Source organism: Monodelphis domestica, chromosome 8 (genome assembly GCF_027887165.1).
Source record: "Monodelphis domestica isolate mMonDom1 chromosome 8, mMonDom1.pri, whole genome shotgun sequence".
Classification (NCBI taxonomy): Eukaryota; Metazoa; Chordata; class Mammalia; order Didelphimorphia; family Didelphidae; genus Monodelphis; species Monodelphis domestica.
In genome coordinates, this window is record NC_077234.1 from 185,297,257 (window position 1) to 185,313,487 (window position 16,231).

The 16,231-nt window shown below is 37.0% G+C and overlaps 1 protein-coding gene across 1 annotated transcript in view; it reads left to right on the plus strand.

Moving 5' to 3' along the window:
* Nucleotides 1-16,231, plus strand: part of F7 (coagulation factor VII) — a 29,449-nt gene that overhangs the window by 8,830 nt on the left and 4,388 nt on the right. Inside the window, exons 5-7 of the mRNA XM_001374240.4 lie at nt 136-276; nt 3,524-3,633; nt 15,587-15,716. Coding sequence (XP_001374277.3) covers nt 136-276; nt 3,524-3,633; nt 15,587-15,716 — 381 coding nt within the window. The remainder of the gene's footprint in view (nt 1-135; nt 277-3,523; nt 3,634-15,586; nt 15,717-16,231) is intronic.

Below are 16,231 nucleotides of genomic sequence, written 5' to 3' on the forward strand. Positions count from 1 at the left end.
AGGGGAGAACAACAGTGAACCAGTCCCCAAAGAACAATCTACATGTCCCTTGTTACAACAGATTTAAGTGACTGAATTGCCTCTCTTTGACCAAAGATAGTGTCTTGAACTCATATGTTCCCTTCATGTTCTCAGACAAAGATAGTCTGCTCATCTGCAAATATGAAAATGGGGGCTGTGACCAGTACTGCCTCGATAATCCTGAAACTGTACGCCAGTGCCATTGTGAGCCCGGCTATGCTCTGGCCCCAGATGGGGTATCCTGCAATCCAGTAGGTATGAGTCCTCCTCTTTGGAGCCTTGTTTCTGCCTTCCCTGAGTAACACTCCTTTTATGAGCAAGCTGTTCACCACTGTCCTTTTCTGTTAGAACATGAGTGATCAGTGGGAATTAGAGTGGAGGTTAAATGTAAAAATCTGAAAGGGAGCGGAAACTGACAACAGACTGCAGATGGCTTTAGAGAGTTGTCTGGAGGCATTGTGACTTGTCTAGGGTCACACAGTCTATATTAATCAGAGGCAAGATTGGAATCCAGGACCTTCTGCCTCTGAGGCTGGTCCACTTCCAGTTCTTCCTTACTTGGCTTTGGTCTAGACTGAAATACAAGTCCCAGATGTAGGACAAGACTTAAGAGGTTGGCAACAGCTGTCATTCCTTCTTGATCCATTTTATTACCATAAGGAGCCCCGGTCCCTAAGCATTCTCTTGTAAATCTCAGCATTCTCCTGCTGTGTGACTATAAGAAACTGAATGATTCCTTCCAAGTCAGTTCCTCATCTATTAATTCTCGTGATGCTGTTTGAGAGCTCCCCAGTTGTCAAAATGTCATCAAGCTTTAACTCGTTTGCCTTTTGTCTCCCTTTCCCATATAAAGAATCAAGGACTTGACTCACCATAAGCAATCAGGGGACAAAGGAAATAGTATTGGGCTCAAAGTCAGAAGAGACCTGAGTTCAAATCCTGTCCTGGATATTTACTAGCTGAGTGACCTTGATCAGAACACTTAAGCTGTCCCAGTTTCAGCTTCAATTTCCTCATCTGTAAAATTGACATAAAAAAATAGCACCTACTTTATAGAGTTGTTGGGAGGATTTAATAGATATTTCATATATATTATATATTTCATGTTATATAAAATTTATACTTTATATAAATTTTATATTTTATATAATACAAATTTTATATTTCATATATCATATAAATATTATATTATCTAAATTATGTTGTGTATTATATAAGTTATATACTTATATATGAAATATAAGTAATATACTTTATAATATGTTATACACTTTATATATTATATAAATTATATCTTTATACATACATTTAATATATAACATATATCATAAAATGCTTTTCAAGCCTTAAGGTGTTATATGAATACTAACTACAGGTGATATTATGTTTTGCTAAAAATAATTTTCCATGTTATCAGTGATTAGAAGTAGTTATCTAAGTGGTGTCATGGATAGAATTCCAGGCCTAGAATCAGGAAAACTGATCTTGAGTTCAAATCTGACCTCAGACACTTATTAGCTATGTGACCCTGGGCAAGTCACTTAAGCCTGTTTGCCTCAGTTTCCTTATATGAGCAGGAGAGGGAAATAGGAAGTCATTCCAGGATCTTTACCAAAAAACCTCCAAATGGGAGTTGGGCACAAGTGAACAATTGAACAAGGACAACAGCAGCATAGTCTAAATTCCAAGCAACAGATTTGGAATACAAATCCCTCATATATTTTTGTTGATGAGGTTAAGGGACAAACCAATCCATCAGAATAACTATATAGTTTTATTATACTATTAATTATATATACATATATGTGGCATTTGTATATCAAGTATTGTTCAATTCTCAGATTTCTGTATAACCTAAACACAACTTGTAAACAAAGTTTTGAGTAATGCTTTCCTAGAAAAAGGAATAGATTTCCTAGGGGGGAAAATGCCAGGGATTAGGATTAGAGGATACCATGCCCATTTGACTCATTGGTTTCTCACTCCCACCTCCTACCACCGTTTTAGTTCTACCAAAAATTCAGCTGTGGTCCCAATAGATCTTTACCAGCATTGTACCTGTCAAAGCTATCAGAATACAGCAACTCTAGTACCAGGCAAACAATAGCAATGGAAGCCACCCCATTCCTGTTCCACAAACCCTTGGTATCACCACCTGTTGTCCTTTTCTCAAGAATAATGGAGCTCTGTCATTTATGGTTTTAATTGTCATCCCTATAAACCAAAGCCAAAATCTCTCTCCTTGGCCACCTCTACCCTCTATGGGTTGTTTCCTCCATTAAAATAGAAACTCTGGGACAGCTAGGTGGCTCTGTGTATTAAGAGCCAGGTCCTGGGTTCAAATTTGACCAGACACTTCCTGGCTGTGTGACCCTGGACAAGTCATTTAACCCCCATTGCCTAGCCCTTACTGCTCTTCTGCCTTCAAACCAATACATGGTACTGATTCTAGGACAGAGAAGAAAAGGGTTTAAAAAAAAAATATATATATATACATATATATATGTGTGTATATATATATATAAGCTCCTTGAGGGCAAAGACTGTCTACATTTTTGTATTTGTATTCCTAGTCTTAATGTGGTAAGGACATAATGAATGTTTTTCATTCACTCTGAATATTAGAGAAAAAATCAATGGCAACCCAAATGTAGAGGTGGAAATTAAGGACTTCAAGATATCAGAACATGAGATACAAATGTTTCTTCTAGCTATGTGGGGCAGCTAGGCAATGCAGTGGATAGAGTGCTGAGCATGGAATCAAGAAGACTCATTTTCCCAAGTTCAAATCCAGCCTCAGGCACTTACTGGTTGTGTGACCCTGGGCAAACCACTTAACCGTGTTTGCCTCAGTTTCCTCATCTGTAAAAGGAACTGGAGAAAGAAATAGCAAACTACTTAGTAACTTTACAAGAAACCCCAAACTACAAAGTACTTAAGTACAAAATGTTGTATACACATTATCTAATTATGGAGATGGGTATTGCAAATATCATCCTGATTTTTACAGGTGAGGAAATGGGCTCACAGATATTATCATAGAAGCATAAATTGAGTGACAGCTGGGAGGGTGCTCAAAAATCATCTAGACAAACGACCCAGAAAGCTTAAATGACCCTCCAAAGACATAGAGGTACAGTAGAAAGAGTAGTGAGTCTATGGTCAGAGGACCTGAGTTCAGATATGGCCAATGTGATCTTGGGCTACTCACAACTTCTCTAGACCTCAATTTCCTCATTTTAAAATGAATGGCTAGGACTAGGTTATTCCAGCTATCACTAGATTTATAACCCCAGGAAGGAAAATGCTGAAATTTGAGTTCAGGATTATATAGTTTCTGAGTAGTGAAGCCAGGACTGAACCTTCCAATTAATTCTAAACTTGACACTCTTCCCACCATAATATACCATGCTGCCTCTTGACAGTACAGTATGAGATATCATATTCTTCTGTTCCCTACTATTTAACCACACATTTGTCATTGGTTCATTGTTTCACACAGTTGACTATCCCTGTGGGAGAATACCAGTTTTGGAAAAGAGAAATAGAAGCATTCCAGAAGGCAGAATCGTAGGTGGTAATGCGTGTCCTAAAGGAGAATGTCCATGGCAGGTGAGGAGACCACTGGCTTAATCCAAAATTTGTTCAGTAGTCTTATATATCAAGCCTCATTTGTCAGACTCATAATATATATGAGCCATTCCTCAACTGATAAGAAGTCAAAAGATATGAACAGATAGTTTTTATTTATTTTTTTATTTTAATTTAATTTTTTTGGTTACAACACTCACTTTATTTCCCTCCCTACCCTCCATCCACCCTTCCTGCAGCCGACGCACAATTTCACATGTGTCTTTGATCAGAACTTATTTCCATGTTGTTGATGTTTGCACTTAGATGTTCATTTAGAGTCTACATCCCCAACCATATCCCCTCGACCCATGTAATCAAGCAGTTGTTTTTACTCCCACAGTGTTTCCTCTGAATGTGGGTAGTGTTCTTTCTTGTAGATCCCTCCAAGTTGTTCAGGATCAGTGCATTGCCACTAATGGAGAAGTCCATTACTTTCGATTGTACCACAGTGTATCAGTCTCAGTGTACAATGTTTTCCTTTTTCTGCTCCTCTCACTCTGCATCAATTCCTGGAGGTTGTTCCAGTCTCCATGGAATTCCTCCACTTTATTATTCCTTTTAGCACAATAGTATTCCATCACCAACATATACCACAATTTGTTCAGCCATTCCCCAATTGAAGGGCATCCCCTCATTTTCCAATGTTTTGTCACCACAAAGAGCGCAGCTATGAATGTTCTTGTACAAGTCTTTTTCCTTATTGTCTCTTTGGGGTACAAACCCAGCAGTGCTATGGCTGGATCAAAGGGTAGACAGTCTTTTATCGCCTGTTGGGCATAGTTCCAAATTGCCCTCCAGAATGGTTGGATCAATTCACAACCCCACCAGCAGTGCATTAATGTCCCAACTTTGCCACACCCCCTCCAGCATTCATTACTTTCTTTTGCTGTCATGTTAGACAATCTGCTAGGTGTGAGGTGATACCTCAGAGTTGTTTTGATTTGCATTTCTCTGATTGTTAGAGATTTAGAATACTTTTTCAGGTGCTTATTGATAATTTTGATTTCTTTAACTGAAAATTGCCTATTCATGTCCCTTACCTATTTATCAATTGGAGAATAGCTTGAGTTTTTGTACAATTGGTTTAGCTCTTTATAAATTTGACTAATTACAGCTTTGTCAGAGGTTTTTGTAATGAAGATTGTTTCCCAATTTGTTGCTTCCCTTCTAATTTTGGATGCATTCTTTTTTTTGTACAAAAACTTTTTAATTTGATGTAAACAAAATTATTTATTTTACATTTTGTGATTATTTTTCTAGCTCATGCTTGGTTTTAAAGTCTTTCCTTTCCCAAAGATCTGATTTGCTTATCGTTTCCTTCTTTATATTCAGGTCATTCACCCATTCTAAGTTTATATTGGTGTAGGGTGTGAGGTGTTGATCCAAATCTAATTTCTCCTATACTGTCTTCCAATTTTCCCAGCAGTTTCTATCAAATAGTGAGTTTTGGACCCGAAAACTGGGATCTTTGGGCTTATCATAGACTGTTTTACTGAGGTCATTTATGCCTAGTCTATTCCATTGATCCTCCTTTCTGTCTCTTAGACAGTACCATATGGTTTTGATGACCACTGCTTTAGAGTATAGTTTGAGATCTGGGACTGCAAGTCCTCCTTCCTTTGCATTTTTTTTTTCATGATTTCCCTCGATATCCTTGATCTTTTGTTCTTCCAAATGAACTTTGTTATGTTTTTTTTTTCTAATTCAGTCAAAACGTTTTTTGGTAGTTCAATGGGTATGGCACTAAATAGATAGATAAGTTTGAGTAGGATGGTCATTTTTATTACGTTAGCTCGTCCCACCCATGAGCAATCAATATTTCTCCAATTGTTTAGATCTAGTTTTAATTGTGTGGAGAGTGTTTTGTAGTTGTGTTCATAAAATTCCTGTGTTTGTCTCGGCAGATAGATTCCTAAGTATTTTCTATTGTCCAGGGTAATTTTAAATGGAATTTCTCTTTCTAATTCTTGCTGCTGAAATGGGTTGGAGATATATAGAAATGCTGATGACTTATGTGGGTTTATTTTGTATCCTGTGACTTTGCTAAAGGTGTTGATTATTTCGACTAGTTTTTTGTTGATTCTCTAGGATTCCTTAGGTAGACCATCATATCATCCACAAAGAGTCTCCTTTTGGTCTCCTCATTGCCAATTTTAATACCTTCAATTTCTTTTTCTTCTCTAATTTCTACTGCTGGTGTTTCTAGTACAATGTTAAATAGTAGAGGTGATAATGGGCATCCCTGTTTCACTCCTGATCTTATTGGGAAGGCTTCTAGTTTATCCCCATTGCAGATGATGTTTGCTGATGGTTTTAGATATATACTCTTTATTATTTTTAGGAAAGGCCCTTCTATTCCTATACTTTCTAGTGTTTTCAATAGGAATGGGTGTTGTATTTTATCAAAGGCTTTTTCTGCATCTATTGAGATAATCATGTGATTTTTCATCATTTTTAATCATGTGAATGGTTTTCCTAGTATTGAACCATCCTTGCATTCCTGGTATGAATCCTACCTGGTCATAGTGAATAACCCTTGTGATCACTTGCTGGAGTCTTTTTGCTAGTATTCTATCTAAGATTTTTGCATCTATATTCATTAAGGAAATTGGTTTGTAGTTTTCTTTCTCTGTTTTTGGTCTGTCTGGTTTTGGGATCAGTACCATATTTCTGTCATAAAATGAATTTGGTAGAACTCCTTTGCTTATTCTGTCAAATAGTTTGTATAATATTGGGATTAGTTGTTCTTTGAGTATTTGATAGAATTAATTTATGAATCTATCAGGACCTGGGGATTTTTCTTAGGGAGTTGATGGCTTGTTCAATTTCTTTTTCTGATATGGGACTGTTTAGGTAAACTATTTCTTCCTCTGTTAGTCTAGGCAATTTATATATTTTGCCATATTTGTTGCCATATAATTGGGTATAATAGTTTTTAATGATTGCCTTAATTTCCTCTTCATTAGAGATGAGGTTTCCCTTTTCATCTTGGATACAGTCAATTTGGTTTTCTTCTTTCCTTTTTAAATTAGACTGACTAGTACTTTGTCTATTTTATTTGTTTTTTTCAAAGTACCAGCTTCTAGTCTTATTTATTAAATCAATAGTTCTTTGACTTTCAATTTTATTAATTTCTCCTTTGAGTTTTAGGATCTCTAATTTAGTCTTCATCTGAGGATTCTTAATTTGTTTACTTTCTAGTTTTTTAATTTGCATGCCCAATTCATTGACCTCTGCTCTCCCTAATTTGTTAATATATGAACTCAGGGATATAAATTTCCCCCTGAGTATTGCTTTGGCTGCAAACCATAGGTTTTGAAAGGATGTCTCATCATTGTCATTTTCTTCAATGAAATTATTAATTGATTCCATGATTTGTTCTTTGACTAACCAGTTTTGGAGAATTGTATTGTTTCATTTCCAATTAATTTTTTATTTACCTCTCCATGTACCCTTACTAATTACTATTTTCATTGCATTGTGATCTGAGAAGGTTGCATTTATTATTTCTGCTCTTTTACACTTGTTTGCAATGTTTTTATGCCCTGATACATGGTCAATTTTTGTGAATGTTCCATGTGCTGCTGAAAAGAAGGTGTATTCCTTTTTGTCCCTATTTATTTTTCTCCACATAGTCAACTCTAATTTTTCTAGGATTTCATTCACTCCTCTTACCTCTTTCTTATTTAGCTTTTTGGTTTGATTTATCTAGTTCGGATAGAAGAAGGTTCAGGTCTTCCACTAGTATAGTTTTTCTATCTAGTTCATTCGTGAGCTCCACTAGTTTCTCCTTTAGAAATTTGGATGCTATGCCATTTGGTGCATACATGGTGAATACTGATATTTCCTCATTGTCTATACTGCCTTCCATCAGGATGTAATTACCTTCCCTTTTTCTTTTAACTAGATTTATTTTTACTTTGGCTTTGTCAGATATGATTGTGATTCCTGCCTTCTTTTTATCAGTTGATGCCCAATAGATTTGGCTCCATCCTCTTACTTTCACCCTATGTGTATCTACCTTCATGTGTGTTTCTTGTAAACAGCATATGGTGGGGTTTTGGATTCTAATCCACTCTGCTATTCGCTTGTGTTTTATGGGTGAGTTCATTCCATTCACATTCAGAGTTCTGATTACCAGCTGTGTATTTCCCAGCATTTTGATTTCTATTCCTAGTCCAGCCTTTTCTTCTTTCACTATTTCCTTCTACACCAATGTTTATTTTTAATCAGTCGCCCTAGTTCCCAACCTTATTTTACTTCCCTTTCTACCCCCTCCCTTCTTATTCACCCCCCTTATTTTCTTTGCAGTCTTTTTAAAACTACCCCCCCACCCTCTCCCTCCTTTATACTGCTTTCCTCCCCACCAGTCCATTTGTTACCCTTCTACTCCTCTATAGGGCACGAATCTATTCTCTGCCCCAATGGATTGGATTGTTCTTCCCTCTTTGGGTCAATTTCAATGCACATAAGAGTTAAGTATTTCTTGTCTCTGACCTCTTTACCCTTCCAGTGTATTGATGTTCTCCCCCCTCCACTCTGAGCTTCTTTGTGACATATAAATTTACTCCTTTTGTTTCTTTTCCCATTTTTAGTATTAGCATCTTTTTTAGCTCTAGTTGTGTGTGTGTATATATATACACACGTGATAGAGATTAGCCATTGTCCTCCATCTCCCTGTCTCAGAGTCACAGTTTGTGGCTAGAAAACTTACTCAAACCTTTTCTAAATTATCCCCATAGCCTAGGAAAATCCTCATCCCTCTTGCCTCAGTTTCCCATCCTGTTATGTCAATAAACCCCTTGACTGAGAAAGCAACTAGAGTATCATTATAGTTCAACTCAGGAGGGAGAGAAGGAGCCAAAGGCTTCAAGAAGATTGGGGAGGTGAGGGAGGCAAAAGGGAGAGGTTGGTTAAGGGAGGGGGTGAGGTAGGAAGGGGGTTAGGAAATAGATTGATCCATCGGCAATCAATAGGGATCAATGGGCAAACCCCAGAGCAAACCCTAGGGCAAACCCCAGAGCAAACCCCAGAGTAGTCCTCAGTGTACCAGCATTTCTGTTCTACCTCCATTACCATTAAGCAGTCTCAGGTTCCTATAGGCAACCCTCTCTAGCCACAGCCAGCCAGAAAACAACAGTCATTGCTGAAGAAACAGGTTCCCCTCAGTTTACCTTTCTCTATTTCAATCAGTGATAAGTTTCTCTCAGTTTACTCTTTATTACAACACATGTATATGTATTTATGCATAAATATAACTATATACCTATTTATGTCTTGTTATTTCATCCTATACAGTTTGTCACTGTTCCCTCTAAGTGTAATTCTTCTAGCTTCCCAGGTGATAACAACAGTTTTTAAGAGTTACCAATGACCTCTTTTCTTATAGGGATACATATCATTTTAACTTGAATCTCTTTTTAAAAATAGTTTTTTTTCTTGTTGTTTTGTTTTGTTGTTGTTTTGTTTTATTTTTCTTTTTTCCCTCTTTTTTAATTACCTGTTGATGGTTCTCTTGAGTTCTGTGCTTGGACATTGAATTTTCTGTTCAGGTCTGGTCTTTTCTTTACAAATTCTTGGAATTCTATTTTCTTGAATGACCATACTTTCCCCTGTAAGAATATAGTCAGTTTTGCTGGGTAGTTGATTCTTGGTTGTAGACCTAGTTTCCTTGCTTTCTGGAATATCATATTCCATGCTTTTTGGTCCTTCAGTGTAGATGCAGCCAGATCCTGTGTTATCCTCACTGTGGTTCCATGGTATCTGAATGACTTCTTCTTGGCAGCTTGTAATATTTTTTCTTTGGTCTGATAATTCTTGAATTTGGCTATAACATTCCTGGGTGTTGTCAGTTGGGGATTAAGTACAGGAGGTGATCTGTGGATTCTTTCAACCTCCACTTTTCCCTCTTGTTCTAGAATATTGGGGCAGTTTTCTTGGATAATTTCCTGTATTATTGTATCCAGGCTTTTTTTTTTTTGTCATGGTCTTCTGGTAGACCAATGATTCTTAAATTGTCTCTCCTCGAATGACTTTCTAAATCTTATATTTTGTGAATGAGATGTTTCATATTTTCCTCAATTTTTTCATTCTTTTGGTTTTGTTTTATAGTGTCCTGCTGCCTTGTGAGGTCACTTAATTCTAGTTGTTGTATTCTGGTTCTTAAAGACTGGATTTCATCCCTGGCTTTTTGGTGATCTTTCTCCTTCTGGTCTGATTTTGTTTGGAGATCATCTTTCATCCTCTTTACCTCATTTTCAAGTTGGTTGATTTTGGCTTTCAAGACATTATTTTCTGTTTCCAGATGACTTATCTTAGTTTTTAAATTCTTTTCCCAATTGTCTTCAGCCTCTCTTAATTGTGTTTTTAATTGAATTTTGAGTTCTTCCAAAGCCTGTATCCAATTTCCTGGGATTACTGATTTATCTTTTGCTGATCTCTCCCCCTCTGTTCCATTTGCTCTTTGCTCATTGCCTGTACAGAAGCTGTCTATTGTAATTTCTTCTTTTTCTGTTGTTTGCTCATATTTACCCCTTCTTTGCTCCCCATATTTGTCTCTGCTCTTGCTCCTCTCATTTTTTTGGTTTTGGGGGTTTCTGTCATTCTCCCCTCTTGGAGCTTTGACAGGAGATCTCTCTGTGCAGTCTGTGGGGGAGGGGTATTGGAATTTGAGCTTCCCTGTCCTCTGGAGGCTTTTGACTGGATTAAATTAAAGTCCAGCAGTCTGTGAGGGAGAGGTGTTGGAGTTTGGGTTTCCCTGACCTCTGAAGACTTTTGATGGGATTAAGTTCAGCTGGGTTGGGCTGGATGTGCCCTGAGGCCAAAACCTCCTGGAAGGCTGGAGCAATATGGAGGGTCTCAGCCACTTTGACTAGGCTCCCCTGCTCTTCCCTCCCTCTCCAGCTCCTTCCCCACTGCCTGTGTTTGACACTCTGAGCCTAGCACAGCTCTGCCCACAAGGTATTCCTTCCAGACCAGCGCCTTTGCCTGCCCAGAGGTTCCCGCTGCTGCTGGAGGCTTAGTGCTCTAGGTGTGGGGGGAGGGATCCTGGGACCTTCCTTCTGCCTTCTCCTTAAACCCAAGTGTTCTTGGATTCTGGCTTTTGGAGGGGTGTACCTTTTGGATTGAGTCCAGCAGGAGGGTTCCTTGGCTCTGTCCTGTAGTTAGGTTTAAGTTTCAGTACCCTAGGAGCATTCAGTTTGTGATCGGTAAGGAAGGGTTTTCAGAGGTCTGCACTTCTGCTGCTTCTAAGCCGCCATCTTGACAGATAGTTTTTAGATGAAGAAAACAACATTACATATAACTATATGAAAAAATGCTCTAAATTATTGTAAACCTTTTTCTGATATAGAATGAATAAATTTTCTTCTCCATCATTCTCTATCTCTTCTACCCTCACACATAAATCAAAACACATTTACCTACATCATTTCAATAAAACTGGGAATTTTACATTTTATATCCTTACCCCCTCATCTACCTTTGTTTACTATGTTCTTATGTGCAATGTTCACTGTGTTCTTGTCAGATCTTTTGTCTAGGGAAGAGTTATTCAGTTAAATGCATATGATTCAGTTGAGCATCCATTACAGAGGAGGCTAAGTTTCATAGTGGCAAAAATGCTAGAACTGGAGAAGATTTTAAGAAGATTTTAGTCTAAATTCAAATACCTATTAGTTGTATGACCCTAGACAAGTCCCTTAGCTTCAGACTGTCTCAGATTCTTCATATATAAAAAGGGAATAATAGCAGCACCTATTTTCCAGGGTGGTTGTGAGGATAAAATGAAATATTTATAAAGCATGGTACAAATCTTTTATTTGTTTGTTTTTATTTATTTATTTAGAATATTTTTCATTGGTTACATGATTCATGTTCTTTCCCTCCTTTCTTTCCTCCCACCTCCTTGAGATGATGAGCAATTCCACTGAGTTATACGTGTATCATTATTTAAAACCTATTTCCATGTTATTCATATTTGCAATAGAGTGATCATTTAAAGTCAAAATCCCTAATAATATACCCATCAAACCACATGATATGCCACATGATATGTTCTTCTTCTGCCTTTCTGCTCCCACAGTTCTTTCTCTGGATAAGAATAGCATTCTTTCTCATAAGTTCCTCTCAATTGTCCTGGATCATTGCATTGCTGCTAGTAGAGAAGTCCATTATATTTGATTGTACCACAATGTATCAATCTCTGTGTAAAATGTTCTCCTGGTTCTGCTCCTTTTGCTTTGCATCAATTCTTGGAGGTTGTCCCAGTTCACATGGATTTCCTCCAGTTCATTATTCCTTTCAGCACAGTAGTATTCCATCACCATCAAATACCACAATTTGTTCAGCCATTCCCCAATCATTGCACACCCACTTGTTTTCCAATTTTTTGCCACCACAGAGAGTGTGGCTATAAATATTTTTGTACAAATCTTTTTCTTTATTATTTCTTTGGAGTACAAACCCAGCAGGGGTATGGCTGGATCAAAGAGCAGGCAGTCTTTTAAAGCCCTTTGGGCATAATGCCAAATTGTCTTCCAGAAAGGTTGGACCAATTCACAACTCCACTAGCAGTATATTAGTGTCCCAATTTTGCCATATCCCCTCCAACATTTAGCACTTTGCTGCCATATTGGCCAGACTGCTAGGTATGAGGTGGTACCTCAATGTTGTTTTAATTTGCATTTCTCTAATCAGGAGAGATTTAAAACACTTTTTCATGTGCTTATTTTTAGTTTTGATTTCTTCATGTTAAAAACTACCTATTCATGTCCCTTGACCATTTGTTGATTGGGGAATGGCTTGGTTTTTTGTAAATTTGACTTAGTTCCTTATATACTTGAGAAATTAAACCTTTGTCAGAGAGTTTTGTTATAAGATTTTTTCCCAGTTTGTTGCTTTCCTTCTAATTTTTGTTGCAATGGTTTTGTTTGTACAAAATCTTTTTAATTTGATATAATCAAAATCATTCATTTTTACATTTTGTAATGTTCTCTATCTCTTGTTTGGCCTTAAATTCCTTCCACTCCCACACATCTGACAGTTACCCTATTCTATGTTCACCTACTTTATTTATAATTTCATTCTTTATAATTAAGTCATTTACCCATTTTGAATTTACCTTGGTATAGGGCATAAGATGTTGATCTAAGCCTAATTTTTTCCATACTGTTTTCCAATTTTCTGAGCAGTTTTTGTCAAATAGTGAGTTCTTGTCCCAAAAGCTGAAATCTTTGAATTTATCAAACACTAAATTACTGTGGTCATTTACCCCGAATCTATTCCATTGATCCACCTTTCTGTCTCTTAGCCAGTATCATATTGTTTTTTTGACCACTGCTTTATAGTACAGTTTAAGATCTGGTACTCCTAGGCTCCCATCCTTCACATTTTTTTTCATTATTTCCCTTGATATTCTTGATCTTTTGTTCTTCCAGATGAACTTTGTTATATTTTTTTCTAATTCTATAAAAAAAGTTTTTTTGGTAGTTTGATAGCTATGACATTGAATAAGTAGATTCATTTGGGCAGAATTTTCATTTTTATTATATTAGCTCATCCTACCCATGAGCAATTAATGATATTCCAACTATTTAGATCTAGTTTTAATTGTGTGGAAAGTATTTTGTAGTTGTATTCATATAATTCCTGTGTTTGTCTTGGCAGATAGATTCATGGTGAAAATCTTAAAGTGCTAACTAAATGCTATCATCGTTAGTATCATATTGTTTTTCTTCCTAATCTAGTCCTTTAGAAAAATGGCTCCTACAGCCAATTGGTATTTCCTTTGGTCTACTTTTCAGGCAAGAATGACCTTAGAATTGAACATAATGCAAAGCCCAGCACACAGTAGGACCTCAACAAATGCTTGTTGATTAACAGATATTCAATCCGATATTTAAACTCTGAGCTAGTAGTTTTCATTCATTGTTGATACCCTTCCAAAAAGTTCTGGATGGCAAAGATTTGTGTGTTGAAGATGAAGTTGATTAAAATTAAGAAGAATTTGAGGGTTTAATGCAACTCCCTGAAAACAAGGAAATTCTCTGGAATATGGCAAACCAGAGCTGAGACACATCGGGGTATTGCAAAACAATCACTATGGGTTTTCCATTTCTCTTTTTTCCTAAAAAAAAGGGGGGGAGGGAGTGGGGAATAATCAACTAAATTTTTTTTTACTGCAATTTACCAAATTCCTTCTAATTCCTGCATTTGTGGCATTCATACTAATTGTGAACTTGCCTTTATTCAATCTTTCCCTTGATGGACAGAAAGTGGGTCTTCTATGTAGGTAGCCCTCAAGGAGACTCTTTTGATCAAGTCTCAATAGTAACAAGAAAACTGAGTTATATTCAAAGAACTATATTTTTTTCATCTTAATGCAATTCTTCATTCCAGTTGAGCAGAACATCACTACACCACCATCATATCTCACAGTTTGAAATGAACCTTAGAAAAGATTGCTCCTGGTTAGATTTGTTTACATCAAGGCAACCTTTGACTCAGCCCCAGCTAAAGACTTCTTGCATTATCCTTAATGCTTCCCTTTGTCTTGAATGTATATGTCACAGGTCCATAGATTTAGAGCTAGAAGAAACTTTAGAGATCATTTAATCCAACACCTTTGTTTTTCAGATAAGTCCCTGCCCAAGCTCATGCAAGTCAGAGCTAAATCTATCTCCTCTGATTCCCAATCCAGTGTTCTTTCCAACAGACTATAAGATTGCAGCATGGGCAAAACATTTCTTTTCACCTTTGTCTATATTCTTCATCAGAATAGACCCTTATGTCTATGTCATCCTCACTTGTAAAAAACTTTGTGAAAGAATTGTTACTACTAAATCCAAAGAAAATTCATTTCAGGACCAATCCTCTGGATTTTTTTACCAATTTTCAAGCGTGTCAAGTCATTTTGTAGATCTAAAGCTCTTATTTGGCTCCACTGTCCCTACTGCTGAAAATATCACTCTCATCTCTCAATCTTACTTTCTGTTGAAGTCTTTTACTCACATATCCAAAGTTGTATCTGACACGATCCTCCATCTCACTTAAAATGAAGGCTATCTGAGCAGCAAGAATAGCTCAGTGGATAGAGAGTTGGGCCTAAAGACAGGAGGTGCTTAGGTTCAAATCTGGTCTCAGGCCTGTCATTCCAGACAAATCACTTGACTTCAATTGCCTAGCCCTTATCACCTCTTCTGCCTTGGAACCAATACTTAGTATTGATTCGAAGATGGAAGGTGAACTAAAATTAAAAAAAAGAAAGAAAGAAATGAAACCTATTCATGGCTCGCCAGCCATCCTGGGCTTCCTTTCTTTCATTATCTGATTTCATTCTTTAATGACAACATGTATTTCTAGAAGACCATTCTTTAATTCTGAAAAACTGCTTCTGGTGGCAAGGCTAATGCCAAATTAAGGCATGTGGCATAGAATCTGGACCAAAATAGAGATTCAGGGAGAGGCCCAACAATTAAGTCCTAATCTTTCCATTTTAAGAAAACTGATAGCAATGCAATGATCCAAGACAATTCTGAGGGACTTATGAGAAAGAAGCTATTCACATTCAGAGGAAGAACTGTGGGAGCAGAAACACAGAAGAAAATATATGATTGATCACATGGTTCGATGGGCATATGATTAGGGTTTTGGCATTAAATGATCACTCTATTGCAAATAGTAATAACATGGAAATAGGTATTGAACAATGATACATGTATAACCTAGTGGAATTGCTTGTGTGCTCTGGGAGAGGGAAGGAGGAGGAGTGGGGAAAATAATAAATCATCGAACCATAGAAAAATATTCTAAATAAATAATATTTTAAATAGAGGGACCAAAAAAACTAATAAACTTAAAGAACAATCTAGAGGGTCCCATACAAAGAAAAATAATTCAACTTTTCAAGAAACTTTTTTTTGTCTTTGAGCAGGCTCTGATATTACTGAAAAATGAATTGTTATGTGGTGGCACTCTTCTTACTGACACCTGGGTCGTCTCTGCAGCTCACTGCTTTGATAAACTATCCCATGGTTTTCAGAATAGCGTAACAGTGGTACTTGGTAGGTATTTCCATCATTTTCTTTGATCTTTAATTATTTAAATTCTTAACTTACAACTAATTTGTAGTTTGCTTAGCGAAAATCATTATAACAGCATTTGTCTTATAGCATATGGATTGGGAAGTAGAATGGTCCGTCCCATGCAGGCTTCATGAGGTACTAGAGAGATGGAAGCAAAAGTGGAATTGATATGGTTAAGGTTATCAGCAATAATAGCTTTAATTTTCCCAGCATAATCGTATCCATCACAGCATCCCTTTAGCAAAGTAGAAGATGAGTAATAATAGCCTAGAATTTATGTAGGATTTCCCCTCAATGTTCTATAAAATTCCAGAACCAGATCTTTGCTCAACACCTCTAGGAAGTGATCAAGTTTCCTCAGTGGCAAAGGACATTCAGTGCTAAGTGGACTGAAGTTCAAGCAATAGGATCAGAACCAAGAGGCCCAAGGTATCAGATCCAGGGATTTCAGGCCAGAATACAGTCAGGAAGTCAGAGAACAGCAAGCAAAGGAG